This window comes from Drosophila elegans, unplaced genomic scaffold (genome assembly GCF_018152505.1).
Source record: "Drosophila elegans isolate 14027-0461.03 unplaced genomic scaffold, ASM1815250v1 contig_183, whole genome shotgun sequence".
NCBI classification, from domain to species: domain Eukaryota; kingdom Metazoa; phylum Arthropoda; class Insecta; order Diptera; family Drosophilidae; genus Drosophila; species Drosophila elegans.
This window is the reverse complement of record NW_024545550.1, coordinates 10,069,016-10,095,363: the sequence shown is the minus strand read 5'-3', so window position 1 is coordinate 10,095,363 and position 26,348 is coordinate 10,069,016. Positions and strand designations below refer to the sequence as shown.

Here is a 26,348-nt window from a genome sequence, read left to right as displayed (position 1 = left end):
GCTGAAACAACGAGAAACATTAACAAGCCACAGCCCACAGACATCGACTTAAAGTGACCTTCAATGTGCGTCAGGTGTTGTAGTCATTGATTCGGGCCAGCTTTTTATGACCACATGCCACAAAAAGCCGGACTTAATGCTTAAACAACCAGAGCCACTGATGCAATTTAATGCCACTTTTACTCCGCTCACAAGTAAACAATTATCGCTCACCACCAAAAACCAAATGAAGTCGCTAGAACTGTCTGTCTAAAAACAATCCAAAGTGAAATGCAAAATACAAATATTTTCCAATACGTTGTTGCAAGGTTTTGTATGCAAATTGCCGAAAATAAATTGTTCGTAAATGCAATTTGATCAACACACAAGTCAATTCGAAAGTGAAGAGCCTCTGAGTATTTTGCAGAATTTAAGAGCGTTTAAAACAAGTGGTGCAGCTAAAGGGGATTCAGTAGCTTAGCTTCAGAAGTAGCTTTTAAAACTGTTTTAATTTTTCTTTTATTTGTTATTCCAAAATGTATTCAATTACTCTTTTCAAATTATCATCTAATTTACTTGCAATTATTTGTGGCACACAAATATTATTTATCAACCTAAATTGATACCATTAAGTATTCATGTAATTCATTAAAATTCCACAACAACCTACACACACACTGTCGCCAGCTCTATTAATTTATGTTCAATTGAAACAATTAGCGAGACAAATTATGAGACAAACAATTAGCATAAACAATTTTGCACTGTTGCACATTTTATGTGATAATTAATTATACCAAATCAAAAAGGGAAAAACATAAATTATATGTATTGAAATGCACCACAATTGCACTTACCTAAAAATAATGATGATAGCGAGGACACCTGAATTCGTATTCGATCCTGATTAATTAGTGATTCTATTTTATGTGCATCGTTGTTGTAGTAATTGCACGAATCAGCACCACAAAAAATAAAAAGATATTCCGAGCGATGAGGAAAGCAAACTAATCGAGGAATTGGCCCTCGAGAGTCTTCCACGGCACCAAGATCCCGAATTTCAGACATCCAGACATACACGAACACCCTCGTTTAGCTTTGGACGCACAGGGCGAAGTCATAATCCCAATCATCAGGTATGGCCCGTTTTAAATGGAATCAAAAGAATATTTTCGAGCTATAAACATAAGTAGTCACAAGTACCTTAATGCAAATCGAAATGTATGTGGAGGAGGCCGCAAGGAGAGTTCCGAATAGAATAGGCCCCAAAACTCGGACATACATTCCCTTTAACATGCACACAATCAAGGCTTAAAAGCAATCCGTCCTCAATTGACACTTTTGAGCGGAATCTCCACAAAAACACCACTCAAGCAGGCCGATGAGTTCGACTCTGATGTTTAATTAGGTCTAGACTATCTGCACATACCCCATACACACCCACCCCCGCACTCACACACACACACCAAACAGACACACTGACAAGCAAATGCACTTAAATTGTAAATGTTGTGATTATATAGCACCGCCTCAAAGTATGCACCAAAATTTTTGACAAATGTATTTTTGCACTATTTTTAAATGCACCAAATGGAACGCCCAGTTTGAACTAAAATTAAAAGTATTTTAACTAAATTAGTTTTTAAATGTTAAATACCAAAATATATATACCTAACAACCTGGAGAGGGATTTTCCTTTAACGTTCTTATGTTAACTTAAACCAAAAGTCAAGAAAAGTCTGCGAAACATTTTATTCAATCGATATGCAATGTAAATACAGAACAAAGTGGAAGGCTATAACGAAGTCTAAGTAATTTAGAAATTGTCACTATGTAAATAGACCAAATCGAACACAAACAGAGAAAAACAGGACGAAAAGAGCAGGAACGAAGTATGATGAGGCCACCAAAGGAAGATGTTTTTAACTTTAATTAGAAAGTGTTTTATGTATTATGTACGTATGGTAGCCCACACAGGAAGTCCTACTAATAATTTCTAAGCCATTTAACTTGTAAATTATTATGGTTATAAATGTATAATGTAAATGAAATGGAGTCGGCTGCGGAATATACAGAACAGTGGGTGTAGTATGACAACTGCGGCTCCGGCAAGAACTACCAGAAATATAGATGTGTACATGTGTATGGTTATAAATAAAAACCTACTTCAGTTTGCCTACGAGTCTAAATACATATAGGTACATGCAGATATATTTATTTCCAACTGGTGAACCAAACAAACTGGATTCGAGTTCAACCCCAAAACAAATAGGAACGACAAAAAAAAAAAAAAAACAAACGATACCATTATTAATATTGAAATTTAATTATATGCGTTTGCGGCATAAGGAAAAAAATGTATTACCAACAAAAATCTCTATATATATACACAACAAACTAATTTATGAGATTATATATATACATATGACAGCAACAGAAGTATATGTAAAATTAAATAAAAACGAAGCCTCAGTCAGTATAAAAAGTTCAATGTTTTATTTGCGCTCATTTGGAATGCCCAGACATTGTCCCAATTGTGGCAATGGGAAAAACAATTTTCTATGCAGCATCAGGTAAAATTTTCTTTGTGTATTTCAGATCATTTCTTACAGTAATTACGAATTTTGTGCCTTTCATTATTTATAGACTGGGGAGTGGGAATACGTATACTCAGGGTAAGTTTTCATGGTCAGACTTTTGTGGGCCGCAATGAAATTTAATTTCTTTATTTTTCAGTATTTTAATAGGTCTTTATAAAACATTTTTATGTTTTAATTTTCATAATTGGTCATTAATCAATCTTAAATGTTTTTTAATTGGTTTTAAATTAATATAGCCAATAGCCCCAGCCAATAAAATCATTTGATTAAATAAAGCTTATCCTGCCATTTTTATTTAAGCCAACCAAACAGTAAACGTCAAAACTTAAAATTTGAAAAATATTATTTTTGTTTACCTTAGCATTTTGATCCTGTGATTAAGCGTTTTAAGCTGCCCGGATCTTTTGGGAGTTTTAGCATTAATATTTTGTAAAGAGAACAGGTGTCGTAAATTTTAATTAGCGTTAGCCGAAAACTAATTTCATGTTAATAACAAGAGTAACAATGTGGGTGGCCCCAAGGCAGTTGGCAGTTGGCTGGTGGGCGTTGGACCGAGCCGTTTGATGGGAACCCTATTTTGTGGCTGCCAATTTACGCTTAATTAGTTGATTCCTCAGTCTCCGCTTTTGCCACCAAGAAATCATCATCTACGGGGCAACAAAGTGAGGAAAACCGAATCTTTTATGGCCGCCACGCATGTAAATAGAACGAGGCTCCCAGGGAAAATAGGTTAAAGTTCAGAAGGCCACAAAAAAAAGAAGAAAAAAATGAACAGGAAAGGAGACGCCTGACCTTTCCTCGCATCCGCAGCTGGTTAATTAAGGTGTGACAAATGCAATCTGCAAGCCAGTTAAGCGTGGAATCAGCCAAAGGCCAATTCAGCTGGCTCATTAAATGGGGATTTGGCCCGGTTAACACCGTTCACCCTTCACCCTTCACCCTTCTCCGTTCACCGTTCACATGCCCACATATAGTACGACCTCGACTAGGCGCGATAAAACAAATGCCAAAGCCTAAAATGGCAGCATCTGGCATTTGCCATTCGCCTTCGCATCGCTGCTAAATAAATGGCCCTTAAATCCGGCTGCAATTTGTTGCACCCCCATGGATAAGCAATGGGTATGAAGGAAATGGCATATGGGATATACGATATGGGATATGGCATATTGGATAGATAGAGCTATTGATAGCACACTGAACGTGCTCCGAATGTAACGCCATCCCGAGGCATCACGAAACGGAAACGAGATGCTCCTCTTCCTCTGGAATGCAACTCAAAAATAACACAACATTTCGGTTTGCCTGCGTAGATTATTTTTACATCAGGACGGCATTGGCTGGCATTGCCAAACGGGTTTTGGCCAACGGGCCAACAACACCTACTCCCGCTCCACTTCCGCTTTTGGCCGGGAATTGCACCAGCACTCGCACTCTAATGCAAAATGTTGCGGTCTGTTTCCATTAAAGCTCCTTTTACTTCGCCCTTTTGGCAATCGTCCTGGCTTGTCCTTGGCGTGTGGTTTTCCCTTCGATTTCCCAGTGACAGCTGACACATGCGGGCAGGGCCCAAGATCCACATCCACTTCCACCTCCAGAGATCGGGCTGCATATCCATGGCCATTCGCCGGGCTGGACATTAACCCACTTCCCCAGATGACGCTGGCTGCCCCCAAATAAATTGTGACACGAATAATGTACCGCTGACATCTCTTTGTGCCGGTCGCATAAAATCTGTTGAAATCATCGGAATGCCGCCCGAAAAATGTTCAGCTTTTGTTATTCTTGGCTGCGTTTTTGGCTTGCCCGCCATTTTTTACCAGCCTTTATATATTAATATTAATGATGTGCGCTAAATATGTGCAAAAGTTGGCTTTATCGCTTTTGTCCGGTGGTCAAGGCAAAATGAAACAAAACAGCGCCCTGTAATTCCTTGCTGAGCATGACGTATACGTAATATTCAAATTAGCCCCTGCACTCCGTCAAAAACATGGCTGGAAGTCAGCCACCATAACGGTCAATCAAAAAACCATCTGCAACCCAGGCTAATTTGCATGTTGATCCGAAGCGAGGAAAACTCTGGCCATAGTTTTGCATTTGCACACACATAATCATCAGAAAGGATACCCCGGTCCTGTTTTGTTTCCACTGCAACATTTTCTCGTAGTTTTAATGTTGGAATACGAATAGTAATAGGAATAGGAATAGTATTAGCCCCAAGGGTCAGCTAGCCCCCAGCTGCATGGTATTTGTTATTGTCATTGCTGTTGGCCAACAATGTAATTTGCTTTGGATTTTCACGACTTGTTGGCTTTTCCCCTCGACGGTTCGCAATGGGGAAAAATTGTGTGGCCCTTTGTCGATGTTATTTTGGTTTCCCAATTTATTTATTTCCAGCCACTTTCCTAGCTTGCTGGCCATTGTGCTGCTGCCACATTGCAATTTTCAAATTCATCCGCAATGGATGTGTTCTCTTTCTTTTGAGGCAACACACTGGCAAAAGGGCTTATCTAAGGGTTTTAGTAAGGAAAATGGTTTTACCCAACGAGCAGCGATTTATTTGGTATTGTATAACATGGGCTTTATGCAAACTTTAAGAACTACTGGGCAATGCATTTGGAATTTATTTACTTTTAAATGAAGATGTAAATGCGAAATAAAATCAGAAATTAATATAAGACTTAAAGGATGAAAGGGTTTTTGTTAGAGTATTCAAGATATAACTTGCAAATCGCATGCCTTCTATCTATTGTTTCAAATTCAGCTTTCAATTTAAAATGTTTCGACTATTCTTTTTCGATTGTGTGCATTGGAATTGTGTGTTCGGTTATTTGTTGTGTCAACACCGAGCGAACGAGATAGTGTCACCCACCACAATCCCCGATGCTGTCGCTTTGATTTCTCTGGCAGACAATAGGACGTCGCTAATGTCCCCGGGCCATGCTGAATATACATATTTAACTATGGGGTATATATATATATATACATATATATACGAACATTACGGGTGACTGCTGATGTGCGAGTATTGTGTTTGGTTAATTATTCTGGTCGATTTAAGCATTTAACTTTTGAAAAGAGCTGTCAACTGGTGATGTCAGGACGTCAGTTCCCGGGTGGGTGGCAGCAACAATAAGAGCAATATTCCACACAAAAGCCAAAAGCCGAAAGCCAAACAAGAATCGCACTAATCGCTGAGCATTTAACGTGGGTGGATGACGTCTTAAAGTTGCTCCAACAGGTCTCCCCCTGGCTGATTGTTTACTTTTCACGCCTTATCATGCCCATTGTTATGGTAAAGACTTAATAATAATTTCGAAAATATATTTGTAATACAGGTTTACAGGTCCTCTGCCTCCCCGTCCCCATCATCCTCGTCGAGCACGCCCACAGCCTTGTCGGGATAGAATTTCTTGAGTATCCTGTTCACATCGGGCACCAGCAGTTCGTAGTCCGCGGGAAACTTATCCCGACGCGGAGGACCCCGCTCCAGACCGGACCACAGGAGATGCGTGGAGGTGCGGGCATTCTGCGAGAAGCCTATCTCGAAGGCTCCTTCGCGGGGCACCTGGTGACCATACCGGTTCTTCACCAGCTGGAACTTGCGCTCCGGAATCTTCTGCTGCAGAAACGAGCCAAACTCGTCGGCCTTGGTCTGGAAAATGGGACACTCGTACGTATGCTCAATGTAGATCATCGAACGCTCCTTACTGAAATGCTCCTCGTCGGCCCAGTCTACCTCCTTTTTCTTTTTTCCCGGTCCCTTGGGAGCCATTTCTTTTGAATTTTAGAATTTCAAAATAGGCTGCCTGAAAAATAAATGATTCACTAAACAAAGCCTGCCGAATTTCGCATGCTGACAATTTCTTAATTCATAATTGTTTTGATTGATTGCTTTTTGGGAATTTAATGATTTTCTAGCCAAGTACCGTAAACCATAAATCTTATTTTGTATTTTCAAAGTGCGCAGCTCTGTCCAGAATATTTTTATTTTGTCTATTTTTAAAACGCATGACAATCTGAAAGAGCCAACAACTTTTGAGGACACGCACACGAAAAAACCGTGCAACAACCATTCGGTTGTTAATTTGGCTACATTGACTGACAACGCAGCCGCCTTTGAAAAAAAAAAATTCAAAAAAAGAAAAACCAAATCGAATGGATGCATAAGCAAATGCCTCCATTGGCTCCGGCGGTAAACATTTCTCTTTATTCTAGTGTATATACTATATATAGATTCGGATATATATGTACCCATGTCCACAAAGCTTTAATATAGACGTCAATTTATGGCACTGTCTATATTCATGCAGAGCAGCTACTCAACAAATTCTATGCATAACAATAATATATTGTTGGACACAAACATGCATAAACAATAAAATGAAAACATTAAAAAAATAAAGTATTTAAAGCAAATATTTTTATACCACAATGACGGTTTTAATTCGATTTTCTTGTACCCTTAAAGGTTTTAATATAAATAAGTTGTTTTAAAGGAAAATAATTATAAAATATATATTAAAGTTAATAACAAAATTCTTCTAACATGTTGTTTTTTTACAGAAACCTTGTATCTAAAACGCTATCGTAAGATATTCGTTAAACTCTCATTAAGACATTTATTAAAACCAATTTTAAAAACAAATAATTGCACGTTATATTGTATTTTTATTTGAATCATTTAAATTTTTATTTTTGGATGCAAACATTAGTGCAACACTTTTTATTTGCTCATTTTTATGGGTTTTGTATGGGCATTTATTGCATTTTATTTCATCATTTCTCGCGGCTAAAGTTGAATAATTTTCTGGCCCAACTGCCCACACACATGCCACCGCATTTTCATCTTCGGCCCTCTTTTGCCCATCGTTTATTTATGCAATTTTCCAATTTTTCCTGCATTGGCATACAAACCGTACAAAAATGAAAGCATGCAGCGGTGTATTCTAATAAAAAGTAAAAATGCAATTTGCAAATTAACAATAACGGGTATGTAAACAACGACAGTGACGTCACATCGGGACAGACACAACAAAATAAAAAAGCTGAATATATAAAATCAAGTCGCGGGGTTAAAAAGGCGTCGTTTGCCACACATATTTATGCGCATAATACGTGTGTGTAGGGCTGTTTTAAACCAATATTCAAATACATTTCAGCCATAGAAACTCAACCAAAGTATCTATATTCGAGGCACTCGAATGTGGGCTTGTTTTGTGGAAAAATAATCATCGATGCGGCGGCATCAGTGGGGCAGCGCCAGCAGCAACAAATTTAAATATATTTATTTATCTGAATAGCGGAATATGTATCTCGCACACGCATGTCCGCACATACTTCGGATATATTTTTAAAAAATCAAAACGACAATATTCCTTTGCGCTGCAGCATTTTGAAATACAACAGACGTCGGCGGCGACGTCGACGTCGGCAGAGATCGGATCGGCGAGCGCAAATTTTCGGCGGCTGCAGGCAGCGGCACTCGATCGTACCGCTTAGTGCCACGTCGTGTCTCAGAGCGCCCAGGCCACGGGCCCCAAATCGTACCGCTTAACGAAGAATCTGAAAAAAAAACTAAACGAAGTATACTAGATAAACCAGTGGTATTGAAATACTAGTAATACTAGAAATACTAGAACTCCCCGCTCGGGAAAGTGAGTGCCGTGAATAGCCTGCCAATCCATCGATAAACCTTTTATTTCCGGAGCACTTGGCAGCATCCGTCATGCAGGTCTTCGATAACAATATGGTAAGTGAAATCTACCCTCCGGCCACAAGCAAAAGCAAAAGGCATTTGTGCTCGTGTTTACCCAGACCAAATTTATTGTCGCCACGTTGTGTATACCAGGCCACACTTAGCCCAGTTAGCTTAACCCAGAAATACACGAATTCCAGTGCCACGCCCATTTTGGCCATAGAAAACGTTCTTCTTTGTGAAGTAGAAATAGTGGAGAGTAGCGCCGAGCCAGTCAGGAAGTCATGCGGTGTACTGAACGGGCCGCCAAATTAATTAAAAAAATTCACTTAATGGCCACGATCCAAGTGGGTCAACGTACGTTCGAGCCACTACACAATTTACAAAATGAAAACTAAAGTGTTTCCCCCCCCGCCCAAAAGAGACTTGTCAAAATTCTACTGTCAGACGGCGGCCATAAAGTGCAACTTAAATGTTTTTAGTACACCTTAATTATAGTCCGATTTCTACAATAAAAGCCATGGTATTGAGGCAATCTATTATGGACATTCCAGAGGCCACATTGGCCATAAAAGTGGATTCCTCAAAATTAATACATCTTTATCTTGGGCCAGAGCAAATATATTTGCAATGCCAGAAGTTTCCATTCCATTTGATTCGTCCGCATCATCTAAAAATACATATCCATATCTTTATTAATAATAAAAATAAGCTTGGAGACAAACCAAACGCAGTCCAATAAGTATTCGCCAGATACTGATTTCTTGGCAGCTGAGCGACCCCATTAAGTACATAAATCGTCACGCGTATTCACATAAATACAAATTCATACAGATCGGTTCGAAAAAATGTCGCAGGCAGAATTCAGCCATATGTAAGACCATTGCGGCACTTACAGACTGCGACATTAGTCACAAAACCCATCTCTATGGGCTAACTTAATCCAAAAATCGGTGGCAAGGTCGCCGCATGACGAAAGCAATACGAAATGACATCGTTGATTTCCCTTTATACCCACTAGGTAGTATAAATAGATCAGGCAATTTAACAATTTTGTCGAGAAGGAAAATAGTCCAAGGAACCGAAATGGAATTGGTTTATTTTCAGGCCGAATAAATCAATTGGCTTCTGTATTTATGCAGATGCCACCATTTGATTATTTCGCACTGTCGTTGATTTATGGCCAATGGCCAAAAGGGGCTTTCCCCACCCCATTTCGCCATTGTGGCCCATTTCCCAGTGGCTTTCCCTCTTTTTCGAGAGTATTGTGCACGTCATATGTAATTGCTATACGTCAATGTCAATGTGTGTGTGGGTTAGGGTCTGATAAATGCAAGCATGTGTAAGTGCCTGGATCCTGTGGTTGCATTTGGTTAGCTTTAATGAAATAGCCGATGATGTATTGTTGGCAAATACGTGCCACTGCCAGTGCCTGTCCATTTCATCGGCCATTGAAGGATTGAATTGAGCAGAGCACGCATGTGGAAATGCTATTGATTTGAAAAATGTTAAATACACGGAAGTCTTGAGTCAATAAATTCTATAAATTGAATGAATTCCATTCCCCAAAAGACTTTCATCAGATCTTGTTGTTTTGGCAGGCAAAAGAATCTTTCTGTGAACATTAGAAAGAATTTCTGGCGAAAATACAAGTTCGAAAAAAAACAAATGCATTACAGGCAATTATAGTACACTTAATTGAATTCATTAAAACTACAGTGGGCTTCATTAAAGATGGAATTGTTTTGAACACTTAGTCAGGAGAATTCCAAACACCTGTCAAACATAAGTTACACTTTTGTGCCTTTGCTTTGGTTCAAGCATTTTCTGCCTGTGAATAAAAACAATAAGTGTGTGCAATAATTTGCATATATACGCCTTGTTTATCGATCAAAACACAAACAAACAACGTTCCGCAATTGTTTAAATAATTCCCAAAACAAACATCTCCGCGCACAGCAATTCGGTCTGACTATTTATAGAGCCAAACCGAAATGTTAATGCGCCGAAATGAAATGAATAATTAAATCGGAGATATGTGTGTGATTAATCGTGTCTTCTATCTGCTCCGTCCATTAGCGCCGTGCATCGCGTCGGGCCTCTCTGCGCCGCGGTTCGATCTCGGCCCTGCCGCAGAAGTCGCACGAGATTCCCTGGGACATCTTCGAGCGGCTCTTCATGCCCTTCCTGTTCTGCCAGGCGGCCGCCATCATCACCTCCCAGCTGCTCCATGTCCTGGACATCTCCAGCATCTCGACCTTCGCCGTCTTCGTCTGGTTCGCCCTGGCCACCGTGGGAGCCGTGCTCTTCTACCACTTCGTCAAGGTGAGTCCTGTCTACACTTAGGGAAAAAACAAAATAACTTTTCAATTTTAACAATACTTAATGATTTTAAAATGTTATTTATTTAAACTAAGTAGGAATTTATCTTTAACCATGTCTACTTTATGTCGATTTAGTAATACTCAAAGAATACTCATTGAATTGTTATATTTTTTCAACCAAATATTTTATTACTTTTTACGATCCCTGGTACTTATTAAAAGCAACATCCCTTTTTTCAAAATAGGCAAACATTTTTTTAATATTTATATTTTTAAGCATATGTTTAAATATGTTAGATATCAATTTTGTGTAGGTACGAAACATTTTTGTGGAAAACCAATTGGGTTCGAAAGCTTTTTGTATGGAAAGGCGAGCAATCGAGCTCAGAATCTTTATCGAAATATGCGAAGATTTTTTGTTGTTTTAAGTACAAAACGTACTACAATTAGGACTTTTTTGGAACTAAGAGTTCTGCGCTTGAATTAAGTCTTTTCTAAGATGTTTAAGGGTTTGGAAGCAGTGTTATTTGCTTTATTTAAGTACCTGAAATAATAACTATCCAAAATCAAGTACGATCGCAAAATTTAGACCGGCTGTTTGTTCAGAGTGTACATTTGCAGACAGACGCTCTAATCCTGACAAAAGAAAAGCACAGAAAGGATCTCTGTCCGCATATGGTTTCGGTTTCGGTTTCGGTTGCGGGTATAGAACCCCGGGCGGTTGTTACTTTAAGAAATGCCTTTCTTTTGCTCTTCCGTTTTGGCTCGCTTCAAGTGCCAAGCCAAAACCACAAGTGACGACGGAGGGTCTCAAATACTAGGCAAAACAAATCAGTGGCACTAAAAATAGTCGGGCCGGGCAGAATGTACAAGGGGGATTGGGTTTAGGGGGTCCTGCGGCAGGCACGTCGTCAACTTATGCTTATGCCTAACCAGACCAAAAGGAAACCCTTGACTGTGGATTTGGCTTCGGATTTACCAGCGTTTGGTATTTCAGAGCTTACTGCCTGGCAGCCAGCCGGGAAAATGAAAATGAAAACAAATAAATAAGCAGCCGGGGAAAGCGGTGGGGGGGAAACCCAAGCAAAACTTGCTGAAAGAAAAGGGTTTGGTAATGAATATAAATTCGCAAGTAGGAAAAATGTATAGTCTTGATTCACTTGAGACCAACCAGAAATTGCCAAGCCAAGGCTGTGGAAAGGGACCATCTAGTAAATAGTAACTCATTTCAATATCCCTTCTACGGTTGCTCAAAACCATTTTAAATTATGACTTTAAAAGAGACTTTATTAGATACATGAATATTTAGTCTTCTTAACCATCTAGAAATCAAATTGTTTGTTTTCAAGGGCAAATTATGATGCGATTTATATGTTTTTAAATTAAAAGTTTATTTACAATTGATAATGAATTACATTAATTCCATTGGCCTTGATGTGATGACAAAACTCAACTAAAACGAGTAGTACTTCAATAACCTTAACTGACATTATTAAGTATTTTACTAACGTTTTATACAAGTTTCCTGTTCTTCTAGCAACTTGTAGTTTGTGTTTCCTTTAAACTGGCCAACTTTGCATAATATTCTTTATGGATAAAATATATTTATCCAACACTAAATTATTCTTTTATGCTCCCATGACTTAATATGCAATATCAGAAGCCCAGAGGGCTACATTTCAACATTCTGTTTGCTCGCGCCAAACTCGATTAAACTTGTAAGACAAAATACTCCTCAGGTTATGTGCCTTCCGAATAGGATTATTTGCCTTTATCTTCCACGATTAACTGCTTAAAATACCACAATGCGTATACGCAATGCCCCGAAATCGAATGGAGTTATCTCACGATTTCGCACCATTTGCTTGGATGCACATTAACGATTGTGGCGCCGACGATGTCAGCAGATAATTCAGATTTGCGTGCACTTTAATTAGCTTTCTTGGGGTGGGTGGAGATGTGGTGGGCCTCAGAATTGACATTGGCCATTTGCTGGCTGGCAATTACAGGCGGATAAGAGTGCCGGGTCCTGTGGCCGCCATCCGTGGCACGTAGCCGTCGTCCTCATCCTCAACGTATCCGTATCCGTATTGGCCAGATAGCCGGATGGCATTGTCCGGGCAATTGCAATTGCAGGCTGCTTGTGGCGCACTCAACGCGATGCGCAACCCGGCATTAAGGTAATAAGCACGACGGCAGGATAATTAACAGCAACAGCAGCAGATGCAGATGCTGGCGGAGTAACTGGCGGAAAAAAAGGGGCGCAGAGGTGGTAGTGGCAGTACTCAGCTGTCTCACTTTGCCAAGGATTTGTCAAGGACACGTTTTGACTTCCATGAAAACAAGGAAAGCCGCTCAGCTGGACGAATCTAAAATACCCTTGATGACAGTAGAATTATTTGCCCATTCAAGGGCAATTTAAGTATGTACGGATAATGGAATTCTATAATTGGAATCCATAAAAAAATGCATAATGAGGGCAATCAATTAATTAAATTCTTTGGAGGTTATATTAGTTAAATGCATGTAACATTGAGTGGTAAAAAAATGGGTTCTTATGTTTATCCTGATAAGGGTTTGTTTATACACGAATAATGGAATTCTATAAATGAAACCCATAAAAAAATGCAGAAGAAAAACAAGCAATTAATTAAATTTTTATTTTAAATTTTTAATCCATGTACATTAAACTAATTTAATACATGTATTGGAACCAAGCATAAGCTTCATCCCTTCATGCCGGATCATTTTGATGTCTGACATTCAAGGGATTCTTTACACAACAACAACTTCAATGTCCTTGCCGAAAAACCTTTTGGTATCTATTTTTAGCCACGGCAACAGGGCTTAAGTTAGGCGAGTCACACTCCCGGTTTTGGGCCTCCAAAAACAAGGAAAAAGCAACGACGCGAAATGTCCTTGTCTTTGATTAGCTTTTCGGCCCGGCCAGGCCTCAACTATTAACCCGATTTTTGTTGCCTGCTTTCGTTTCGCCTTAGCATTTACATGTGCCGAGTAGATAAAGTAATTTGCAACATGCGTGGATCTATGAACACATCCTGTTTGTCCTTGCACATCACGTTGTGCATTTCATTTTTATGGCACGACCGTCGAATTAAATTACACGCACGCACACACACATTCGGGGTGGCAAGATGGGGGTATTCAGGGAATCAGGGAACGAGGACGATGGAATTGGCAACTGTTGACGCGACAGCACAAATTGGGTGCAATGAAATGTAAATGCGCAGCTAATGAAATGCTCACCGATGTCGCCCACCTCCTACAGCCACGCCTCCCGCCCCTGCTCTTGTGTTGCATAAATCCCCTATTATGATCTTAACTAAATTGCAGCTGTTTCGGGCCAACTGCATGGCAGACTGCAGACTATTTAGGTTCGATTTCGGCACTAGACAACTGCCTTTCGCAACTCAAATTACATTCGAATTAATATGCATAATTAGGTCCACAACCCGCTTATCTGCACCCCAATTTTACCCATTTTGCCCCAAAGGAGTGGGGGGTCTGGGAAATTTCCTCGGGCCACGAGCAACAGTTTCCCGGAACAAGACACGAGATGGGCGATGGAAATGGAAATGGGTGCGGGTGCGGGGCTTGTCAGCTGCCAGAAACAGTGTAAATAATTGAATTAATAGCTTCGTGTGAGCCACGCTAATGAGCAGTTGCTCAACATCATCAACGCCCACTGCAACACGCCCCCATTTCCCAGTTCACCAGTCTCATTTTGAAATGTAATTCAATGTACGGCATCTTGAACTCTTCAGTGGCGAACTTACGAACCGGACATCAGAGCCAGGTGAATCCGCAGTTGATCCACTCGGTTTTCGGTTTCACCGGAGTCATGATCCAGCCACTCGGGCGGAGGATGACTGAAATTTTCCTAGCATTTACGCCACTGAGAAAAAAAAAATTCAAAGGGTTTCCTCAGCAAGTCATCAAGGGATAAGACAGCAGAGGTATTAAAACTTAGTCCTTAAAACTTTCGCCTTACAAACTTGAATTGTAGGTTTTAATTTAGCTATAATACAGAAATGGTTTAATGGTTTAATGATTAAACCAAAAACTTCTCTTAATTTGTATTATTTTGGGAAAATGTACTGCTTTAAAATTGTTTAAAAATATATGATATCTGAGATTTTTAAAAGAATTGTAGAGTAATTTTTGGAAACGTTTTGGTTCTTATTTATCATATTGTACAAATAATGAGCAATTTTTTATAAATGTAAAACACTGAGCTTTAAAACAAATAATACTTTAAGTGTTTTATTATCGTTTAGACTGAAAGAACATTTAAAATATGTTATTAATTATAATTTTAGTTTTCAATGTCTTACTGCAGTCTCAGTTTTTATTACCATTTCGATTTGTAGAACCACAGCTCGGAAATTTGAAGCACTTTTTGTCAGTGTGTGGAGGGCAGCTGGCAGACGGAGTAGTTTTCCCATGCATCTGTAACATTGTCGTGGTGCCTTGCACTGTTTATTACCCAGTAAACCATGTACTTAGCCCCCTCGGTTTTTGCTCCAAAGCGACAGCTTCCTCAGTTTCCCGACGAATGCAGCACACTTTGTCGCAGTTACAGCTCCATAAAACTTTGGCCGTAGACAAATTTTACGCTGATTTGTGTGTTGTGCACGCAGAAAAAATGTGGACAGAACTGTTTTGTCAACGGGAGTGACTGCAATCCCAATTATGGCGGAGATAATGATGATGATGAGGATGATGGTGGTTGTGTCCTGGTCTGGAGCTGGAAGCTGGAAACCAGGGTCCCTAAGCACAATGCACAGGTCCAGTGAAGGCTATATAAAGGCAGGCTCTCTCTCGCACACAGCCCATAAAAACTCATTATGTGCGAAGTTTCGTTCGCTTGTTTTTACCCATCGACCCCCCACAGCCCACACTTCGTTGTCCTTTGTATCTAACAGATACATATACTTCTCCGTTTTCTGTTTCGGTTTTATGGTGTCGCGCGATGCCTGTTGATTCACACACGCACACTACCAAACTCTCCCTCCCACACACACACACACACACACAAACACACTGAGGACATTCAGAAATGGCAGTGGCGTGCCCGGCCTGACAATAGCTGGAAATGAAGGACACGGCAGATGGGAGCTGCGAGCTGGGACTACGCGCATTGCGTTTCTTAGAATTGCACGCCATTAAATCGCCTTGACAACTCCCGTTTCCCCCGATTTCCCCCCGTTTTAACCGCTTCCATTGCCATTTTGACCCCCCTGGCCGTTTTATTCTTTGCTGTGCTGCGCACTTTAGTTAAATTAAAAACCAATTGCAGACGAGGCAGCCGTGCATCTAGTGCGCATCATGCTTCGCAGACCAAAAGGTCAGAGGTCGCCCAATGTGGGAAAATTACGAGCAAAGTTGCCGCATGATTGGCAGCCATTTCTAGATATATGCAGAAGAGACTCAGGTGGTTGTGACTATTTATTACCGATTTATTACGTAGGTTACCAGCCTTTATTTTGTTATATAATACCATTAACGTTCATCGCTAAACAGATAATTTTATAAATGTATACTTAAAAAATAGGAAATTAAATAAAGGACATTTTGAATGGCCTTGTCTTCGCTTTTGTCAAAATTTGAATTGATAAATATAAAATATGAAATTTGTAAATGTACCTTATTAAGTACATTTGACTTAACATCATTTCAACTCAAGCTTTTTGAAATGATTACAAAAGATATACATGTGTCTATAAAATAATCTGTAATCTGTAAGATTAATTTAACTTACGTTTACATTTTTTACCCTTTTGTCTCTGCTTTCTTTGTATTAAAATTGCCAGGTAGTAAAATACCTTGACCATCCTTGTTGCTAGCTAGTCACTATACACTATACTCCAGCCTTGTGTTACACTATATTTTAATTAACAGTCATTGCCAGGGGCATCATCTTTCGACTGGATACAATGGGAATTTAAACACAGATAAATTTCCATACGGAAGATGTGGTGGCGCAGGAAGTGGATGGGGTGTGCTCTAATCCTTCGTTTAAACACCCGCCCAGAGATGTTGGCTAACAGGCTGAGCTGCCATTATGGCTGGCTTGGCACAAAGTCAAAGCTTTGCGTGTTGTCTGCCACACACACACACCTATACTTGCCTTCTCTCTCACACACTCGAGCACATACACACGGAGATAGGAATACGAGAAACAAGCTGCAAATTGGCCTAGGTCTGCGTTGGTACAACGCGTGGTATGCGCAATGCGAAAAGCCTTTAATGCTGCCGTTGTCGTCTGCGGATGGCGTGAAGTTGGCAGAGGTCCTGCCTGCCACACGCCATCAGGATACGAGGTGCGTGCACATGTGTGAGTGTGTGTTCAAGGGGAAGTGTGCAGGAAAGCAAAACACAGAAATGGTTTTTAACTTTCCGGTTAATTAATTTATTACAGCTTAATACGTTCAATGACTTTTGGCGCCCGCTTCCCGCGTTCTGTTTGTCTTGCTTGTCATTTATATTTACCCACCACCGCCCACCGTCGTTTTTTAGTTAATTTATATTTTTGTTCGGACCAGCACCTCCTCACGACTTTCACCAGCCCCTTTCTCTTTTCCCTTATTTTATTCGATGTCTATTTTTAGCCACTGATTTAATATGCGTGTATGCGTGTGCGTGCCTCTCTTTGTTTCGCATTTCTTGGTTTCTCTTTTTTAGCCACAATTCGTCGCCTTGTTCACAAAGGATACCGCTCAATGGGTGGGTGCTTTTGTGGGGGGAAGGGGGAGGGGCACATCTTGCTCGGGATGGTGACACAGCGAGGACAATTTGTATGCGGTTTGTTTGCCATTTTTCACTTAAACTCCGACTCCTACTCCCCGCCCACTGCGATATTGCACCATTTCGCTTATGTAGATTTATTTGGGGCCTCTCGAGCGGTCAAGCGTGTCCCGTTTTCTTGAGAGGTTTATGTGTCTGTTAGGATATCGCCGGGTATAGCGCACAAACGAGGCTCTGGTGGGGAAGGGGGATACAAATAATATAATAAAACCAGAGTTGGTTGGGACCGATAAGCGAGCATTGTCCAGCAATCGAACGGGTTCAATGGTTTCCCAGCATCGAATTAAATCTGTTTACTTCGATACTCATTTTATTTATTACGAACACTAATTTCAGCCAGGAAGCACAATAATAAAACTGCTTTATTATTTCACTTCCTGGTTATTTATTCAGTTTATGGCTGGACAGTCAAAGTTTCTCAATTACTAGGAAACCTTGGGCTGCGGAAATACCACCCAAGCGAAAATCAAATTTGTGTGCCACAGAACTTGTTTTAAAAGACTTTTAATAAAAAAGTTTTGAAAAAGAGTTTCTTTATCTGGTAGAGAATAATTAAAAATGGTTTAAAAAATGAGTGTCAAGTGTTATTTCTTTCAACTAATTTTGTTGGTCCGAAAAAAAAACTATTCTGGTAATTACAATGCCAATAAATGAAGAATTTGGTATATCACTCATCAATCAACTCTTAAAAATATTACCAATCGATTGGCATCCGCAGCTGTTATTCACAATGTTATTTATTGAAATCGAATTGTTTCAATCGAGGCCTTGATGTTCTTGGTCCTCAGCTATGGCTGTTAATTTTTTTTTGGCCAAGTTACAATGATAAACTGTAAAAAAAACATGTATTTCTAGTCAAGTAAATGATTTTTGTATCAAAATTAAATGTCATTAAATTTTCAATACAATATTCTTAGTAGTGGCTAAACAAGGCCTTTAAAGCTTTTGCCTACTCAAATAACCAGTCTTTATTTTTTCACAAGTAAGATTTTATTTATAAATGTAATAAACGAAGCTAGAAAGACAACTAAAAGAGCACAATTTGAATAAACATTTCAGAGAAATCAACAAACAAGAGGGATTCTACAACAAACTATTTCTAAGCCCCTAAATCCCAATGTTATAAATACCCTAGTATTGATTTAACATGGCTAGGTTCGCTTCCGGTCAACATATTTTCACAACTTTCACGCAGTTCATTCCGCAACCCACGTTTCCGCATTCTGTTATCCTCGAAATAGGAAGCGGAGTATATGGCACCCCTGGACAGTCATAAATTTATTCACGCAAATGAAGGCCCATGTTGGCAGGTTCATGAGTCGGACTCCTCCTTATTGTTGTTTACATTTTACACTCATAACTTTCAGCTCGCCCACGCACAACCACGTGCCGTGCCAGAAAACCAGAGAAAGAGAGTGGAGAGAGTGGAGAAAGCTGTTTCGCTAACACTTTCACCGCTTACACATTATTTGATAGGGCCTGGGAATTCTCCACAATATAGGGAGTATATCTTTTTCAAGCTGCTAACTTGCTGCAGTTTACACATTAACTTCCGCTCCGGCATTGAAAACCATGCTTAGCCAGAGCATAATGCATTATAGCATTATATAAATATTACGCATACGCCAGGGTGTACGTAAGCCGGAGGTAATGAGTCCACGGCAAGCAGAATCGCGTGCCCCGCTCTCATTTATCAATTTCGTGGCTAAAAGTGTGCGTAAAATGGAGGGCCCAAAACCGCAGATAGCACCTGCTGCTCTTGGCCAGCATATAAATCTTCCACTTCCACTGGCCTGCAATTAAAATGCAATAAAGGATGCATTTAAATGGCTAAAGTGCATGGCTATAGTCAAGTCAAGTCCAGGAAGGAAGGGATGGGGGGTTAAAAGCAGTCCTTATTGACTTACTCGCTTCCAATGCGCGGCATGCATTTCCGACCCAAGTGCTCAGCTAAATGGAATGTCTGACATGCACCCCCACTCCCCCTGGATGGAATGCCACCCCAAAGCTTCTGCCGTGCGCTATTTCGGGGTGCATGCAACTTAGTTTCTATTTCGGGATCGCTTTATAAAAACCGCAAGCCATCGGTGTGCTCACAGAGCCGACATGACCGCCCAGAGGTGCGATGTCGGGCATTGGGAAATGGCAGGTGGCAGGTGGAGAGTGCAAAGTGGCAGGTGGCTGGTGGCTGGTTGCAAGAACCAGGCGGTTGCGTCAAGGGGACGACTGTTTCATGCCTTGCACGTAGTCACTGCACTGTCCAAATTTCCTCTTTTTTTCGGGCTCGTTGTTTCGCACTTCCGCCAGGGCCAAGAAAAGGTGTTAAAAAGACACATCAGGGGCGAAAAAAAGGTTAAAAGTGGGGTGAATGGGCTGACACACACAAAAAAAATCGCTACTTTGCATATTTCGATAATGTTCTCAAGTCTCAGCTTTTACTTTAAACATACAAGATCTGATTTGCACTTCAAATTTGTTTTAAAGTAAAGTAATGGTGTTTCTGTCATGCAAGACGCTCTCGTTATTTGAAGATTTTAATTTTTTTAAGTTTAAAAAAAACTAACTCTTTCACACTAAATGTATAAAAATCAGTCCAATTGGAACAACATCAAATTCCCTTGAACGCTTTTTTAAAAAGTGTGCAGAAATAGAAATTTAGTCTTAAACAATGTAGTGTAAGAATTAAAGAAACTTTTAAAAACAAAAACTCAAAAAACAATTTTATTGCTCTAATATAATAATATGGCTAATATTATAGTCAAAAGAGGTATAATAATACCAAATTGCTATAACTGCATTTTCCTCTTCAAAATACAACATTGCGCTAAATAATATATCCTTTGATGAAGGCAAAACCGAGACCTATATTTTGTACCTGAAAATATTTTAATTGATTGATTGATTGATTGATGAAGCATGATATCTTATTTAAATATCGATTTTTTTTTAATTAAGCGATAAGAACTTGTTATATTTACTCTACAATTACTTCTACCCAATGCACTTAAAACTGAAACTCTTAATTAAACGCACGAGCCACCCCCTTATTTTAAAGGTCAAAAGTAAGGGAAGTAATTAAGCTGACGGTAATTAAATATTTGCGTTGGAAAGTTATAACTGCTTTGATGACTTAGAAGTTCAGAAACCCAGCAGCTTCTCTGCTTTCGTCAATAATTATTCTTGGGAAGCCCAGTGCCAGTGTCTGGGCGTTTTATCGGATTTTCTTGTGCAAAAGCTGCCACAATTTCTGCTTTCCCCCCAATGCACTTTAATTGACTCTAAACATTTAGTTTCTTGGTTTTTCTTTCTGTTTTCCTTTTATTCCAGCTTTTTGCTGGATTTTAATTGCTCAATTCCGTTAAGTCAGTTGCTGTTTTTAGTTGCAGCAAAGTTTAAAGTAATTTATGCTCAACCGCAATAAATTGGGGTGGCAGCAAAGGCAGCCAAGGATGCAGAATGCTGTGCGCATTTTTAGCGGAAAAGTTGACCCAAAGTTTGCAGAGCACTACGTACTATATCTTAAGTAGGTTCGCGTAAAACCGGAGGAACATAACTTGTCTAAAACTTAGACAGGATTCTGTGGGTGGTGGAGTGGTAAAGTGGCAAGCCAGAGCTACCAAATAACCACCAACGACGAGTGTTTGTGTTTTTATTAACGCCAAACAACGGCCAACAGATTTCGATAAGCCAAACACTTATGGCCACAATAAAATGTCGGCCAGTCTTAATGGGTGTCAACAGCACGGCCAATAATAATACACCCGTTTTGGCCCGCTTTCTTTTCTCTTTTTTTTGTTGTTGTTGTATTTTCCACAATTTTACGAGCACTTTATAACGGTTTAATAGCCCGAACAATGAGTAGCCGTCCGTCTACCTCCCCTTTTCGAACCCGATTGACGCAAACGCGGCGGCGAAGAATGTATATTGGTTAATGGCATGATGGATATGACACTATCCCCGCCGCAAAAGGAGGTCCTTTGGTCCTTTGGTCCCTTGGTCCTTGGCAGAATCCTGCAGAGGCCACAATAGAAGCAAAGAGACTCAACGATGCGCGTGTCTAAAGCGGAAGTCTTAGTGAGCACACGTCTTCCTGCTCGCCCACTTCAACTTTCCATCATCATCAGCGTCTCAAGCCGCGATGAACTTAAACAAATATCTGTCACAGCCCTACAAACACACACCACACCACACACACCCATCCAACCACCCATCCATCCAGCCATCCATCCACACAAAACGGAGACGTTCTATGCCGGACTTTCGCTTTGAAAACGAAAGCTGGCGAACTTTAATCGCTGTTGACAAAGTTGCGCGGCCGTCTAAGCCCAGTTTGTGACACGACTTTTAAGTGGCCGGACTTATGGCTCACAGACGTCATTTCTTTTGGTCCAAAGGTCAAACTTCTGATGAGAAAACTTGATACTCTGTCTCACACAAAAACCAAAGATGCCGCGGCTCAATTGTTGGCTAATTGGCGTTATAATTGTTGAGCATTAATTAGCTGATGAGGTCAACAACCTAGCTGCAACCCGTTCACATAAGTCTCTTACACGTGGAAAAGAACATTAAAGCAATGTAATTTAATTATTATTTTATATTTATATTTATTTTATATTTATATAAAGTTTTCTTATAAGAACAATCAAAATTAATTTGCAGTGTTAGAAATGTAGAATTTATGTTTAGATTCTTAACACATTTTTTAGTAATTTATTTTAATCAAAGTCGAATTATTAAGTTTACTAATAAAACAATAAACTGAGATAGAAACATTTAAATATACATTTTTAGTTTATAAAGAACTAAAATGCGTGTCCTAACACCTTTTTATGGGAGTTTAAAAGCGCATTTTATAAAATTATATTTCAAGCTTAAAAGAAAATTAACAAATATTAAAAATAATAATAGAAACAATGACATATCAGTTATACTTTGAGACACTTTTTTGTTCTAATAATCAACCTCCAGACTTTTAGCTTTCAGAAAATATCCTTTTTGATAATTAAATAAAAAACTTAAATATTTTTAAGAGGTTAAATTATAACGATAATGTATATATTGGTATATTGAAATAACACCCAATTGATAAATAATTTTTTGTTGACTTTCTCTGTATGTACATTGTACAGGTATCCGCTTCGGGCAAGGGCGTGCTAATCACTGGCTGCGAGGCCCCACTGGCCTGGTATTTGGCCAAGAAACTGGACGACCTGGGCTTCACCGTTTACGCCGGATTCAACACGCCCATCGAGGATTCGGACGAGGCCAAGATACTCAAGGAGGAGACCTCGGGACGCATGAAGCTGCTGCATCTGGACGTCACATCGGAGAAAACCGTAAGTCTACACGGGCGAGCTTTTAGTCCTGAGCTTTTAGAGCCAAGTTAAAAACCTTTGGTCCTTAGATTTTGGAAGCTGCCCGCTATGTGTCGCAGCATTTGCCCCATGGCGCCGAGGGCTTGTGGTCTGTGGTGCACTGCGCCCACTGGATAGCTTTGGGCGAACTCGAGTGGATTCCATTTGCCGTGCTGCGCAAGAGTTTGGATCTGAACCTATTGGGTAGGTGTGGGGGGGCGCCACTGTGCGCAGGACCAGGGTTTCAACATCCTTGAACATCGCTTCCTTTTTGAATTTGTCGCAGGTGGAGCTCGCCTCACCCAAATCTTCCTGCCCCTGGTCCGCCGTGCCCATGGTCGCGTGGTCTTCCTCACCTCGGGCCTGAATCGGGTGCCATCGCCCGTCCGGGGCATCCAGTGTGCCACCCAGGCGGCCGTCGACTGCTTTGCCGCCTGTCTGCGCCAGGAGATGAGGACCCGCGGAGTGGACGTGTCCGTGGTGGCTGCCGGAGAGTTCGCCCCCGGCAACGGCTGGCTGAACGAAACGGAGCTGCGTGACCAGGTGAGAAATGAAGCTAATGGCGGCATTGCACTAAATATGCGTTGCTTAATGGTTAACACTAAGAAAATTTCCCCTTATTTTTCCATCAATTGGTTAGAAAAATCTAGTAGTAGTAGTCGATTAGTTGGAAACAGGAAAATACCTTCTATTATTAAGATTTCCCATTTTCTTTAAAGTGATGTTTCTATTTGGGTTGTAGTAATAGTAATCCATTGCTGAAAAACAGAAAAGTAACTATCAATGAGATTTATAATTTCTTTAAAATTATAATACCTTCTATTAGTAATAATAGCTTTAAAAAGATTTAGGGATAACGGCAATACATCATTTCTTTTTCTAATTTTTTTATTTGCGTAGTATTAGTAGTTCAGTAGTTAAAGTTATATTTTTAAAGTCAGCTAATAAAAGAAAAATATACTTTCAACAATGGATATGGCACCTTATAACCCCTGAGTACTCGTTTTTTCTTCACGTGTATTAGCCTTGTCGTGCTTTTAGTTTTTTACGATACGATAACTATTCCCGAGCAGTGGGGACTGCTAAAACAGTTTGCGGGCATCTCATTAACCTGGCTGCTTCCTTTTCCCTTCCCCTGACATATTTTCCGCAGGCCAAGCAAATGTGGAACCAGCTTTCCTCGGAGCAGAAGAAGACCTACGGCGAGGATTACTACGAGGCGGCCATGACGTCGGTGGAGAAGTACTCTCGCCAGGTATGAGTAACGCCAATAGCCTTCCCAGAAACGTGTGTCCGGTGGCTAACGAGAGTTTAATCCTGGGACTTGGTTTCTCGTTTTCAGGCAGCCGACATCCAGCCCACGCTGCGCGTTCTCATCGATGCCGTGACCAGGACCTTCCCCATGGCCCGCTACACTCCGGTGACGGCCACCGAGAGGCTGCAGATCTTCCTGGCCGAGCACCTGGCTCCCTCCCTCTACGAATCCATCTATGGCGAGCAGAAGAAGTTCGTCTACTGAGCACTCCCACACCATCCCAGCCTATCCAGATATGTCCCTGCCTGATATTGTTATTCGGAAATTGTTATTCATTTATGATTTTCACGGAAATCCATGCCCCTGCTCCTTGAAGGACATCCCGAAAAGGAACTGTTGCCGAAAGCACTACTTCGCTAAGCTTCGCCAGTCGATGAGCATTTACGTCCTTCTCTCGATTATTCTCATAATTATCCTTGCACGGAAGCGTCTGTTCTGTGGATGCCTGCATAATATTATTTTCTTTAGTTGCTAGAACGAATTGTATAACGACGAATAAAATGAAATGGAAACAATAGCAAACTGAATCTTCCTCTTTCACTTCGGTAAATGAATTGTTAAAATAGTTTACACGGTATGGTATGGTATTTTCTGCTTTTACTCACTCTTAAAAATGTATTTCTTCGAGATTGCACTAGGAGAATTTATGGCTGCACATTATTTAATTATAACTTTTAGTAAATAAGTTGAATAAATGGAAGCATTTTACCCACTCCTTAAAATATATTTCTTCGAGAATTTCTGGCACTATAATAAAATTTTAAATTAATTTGCAGATGTTAGAAAATTGCTTATTAATTTTGTTAAGAATTAATTTATTTTATGGTTTTCTTAAACTAAATCTTTTTAATTTAACATTTTGAAAGACTTCTAAAATAGTTATCTTTAAAGAGATTTAGTTAAGTAAATTTGCGTAACAATCAATGTCGAATCACTGATTTTGTAAGTGCATCCTTTTCTTGTTTTCTTTTCAAATGGATTTTAAGAACCCTGTTAATTGCTTTTGATTGACACTTGCCGAGTGGCCGGGCTTAGACCTGTCATTGCATTTCATGGTGTGAATTAAGAGACATCTGGCCCGCATAAGCAAGGCCTCTAAACCTCCTCGCACTGGAAAACTAAGCTTAAGTGCAGTGGCAGGAGCAACTCAGTCGGATGGCATGGCAGCCAAGGAAAACGACTGAGCGCTCATAAAAATAAATTCGATAAATTTTTAATGCGTTTGATTCAGAACAACAATGACACTTCCGCCACGTCGGAAGCCAAGGACTTTTGGCGGCAGGAGCTCAGGTGTGGCAAATTCCCACCGCAGCGCAATGAGCTCGGCTTGAGAATGCCGTGTAAGAGCCACCGAGAAGTGCATAACTGGCGCATAAATCTGCCATGGTTGTTAATGTAAGCCGCAACTGGCAGATGTACCCTTATTTGCCCACCTCCCCAGGTGGCAAGTTCGAACTTTTAGGGGTAAGCAAATGGCGGGAAACAAAAAGTTTCAAGGGAAATGAGTCGGTTGGCTAAAAACATATATAGGTATGTGGCAGCCAAAGGCAACCAACTCTGACCAATGCTTTCCGCATATGGCTGGCTTTTTCTATGAGTGCATCCTATTTACCTTTATCTGTCAGATTTTCCGGTGTTGTTTTCTCCCCTAAATACATACGCTTTTACTGGAACATTTCGTATTCAGCCGTGTGTAACGCATCCTGCGCTTCTGTCGCCAGTCCACAAATTATCCGTATTACAAATTTGTGGCATTCTGTGTGCGGAAGCCCAAAGGTTCAGTCAAGGCTTCCGATTCGAGCGATTGTTATATGGAAACTCTGATGGCACTCTGACTCATTTCCATTATGCCGTTTGCATTTAAACTTCAACGCCTGGCAGGGATTCCAGAACATATTTTATGCTCGCATCCGGAACTTCAGCATGGATTTAAGCTCTTATTGACCGGCAAGCAAATGAGAAAGTAAAAAAAGTTTACCATGTTTCACATAGTAGTGCAATCTTTTTTTTGCTGCCTGCTTGCTAGATTTGTTTCCATCCATAAGAGCAAGCTGCCATTGCAATGGCAGCATGTGGATGGAAAGTGAAATTTCAAATATCTGAGATTGCAGAGAAGTAGTGGTAAGCTAATAAAAGCCAGAGCTCTGAATGGAAAGCAAAGGCTCTTCGCATTATTAAAAGTGCTCCTCATAATCTAGGAACTGATGAATGGTGCTAATATTAAAAGCACAAGAAAGCCAGCTTAAAGAATCA

The 26,348-nt window shown here is 40.2% G+C and overlaps 2 protein-coding genes across 2 annotated transcripts; one reads left to right on the top strand and one right to left on the bottom strand.

Moving 5' to 3' along the window:
• Positions 1-5,886: 5,886 nt before the first annotated feature.
• Positions 5,887-6,401, bottom strand: LOC108144271 (selenoprotein BthD). Its single transcript, XM_017268956.2, has one exon. It carries the CDS (start codon positions 6,349-6,351, stop codon positions 5,917-5,919), a length of 435 nt encoding a protein of 144 aa, XP_017124445.1. The 5' UTR covers positions 6,352-6,401; the 3' UTR covers positions 5,887-5,916.
• Positions 6,402-8,068: 1,667 nt separating this feature from the next.
• On the top strand, positions 8,069-24,622 carry LOC108144798 (D-beta-hydroxybutyrate dehydrogenase, mitochondrial). The gene is made up of 7 exons (XM_017269918.2): positions 8,069-8,328; positions 10,354-10,599; positions 22,556-22,762; positions 22,831-22,984; positions 23,067-23,323; positions 23,934-24,035; positions 24,123-24,622. Exons 1-7 carry the CDS (start codon positions 8,305-8,307, stop codon positions 24,297-24,299), a joined length of 1,167 nt encoding a protein of 388 aa, XP_017125407.1. The 5' UTR covers positions 8,069-8,304; the 3' UTR covers positions 24,300-24,622.
• The last annotated feature ends 1,726 nt before the right edge of the window (positions 24,623-26,348 follow it).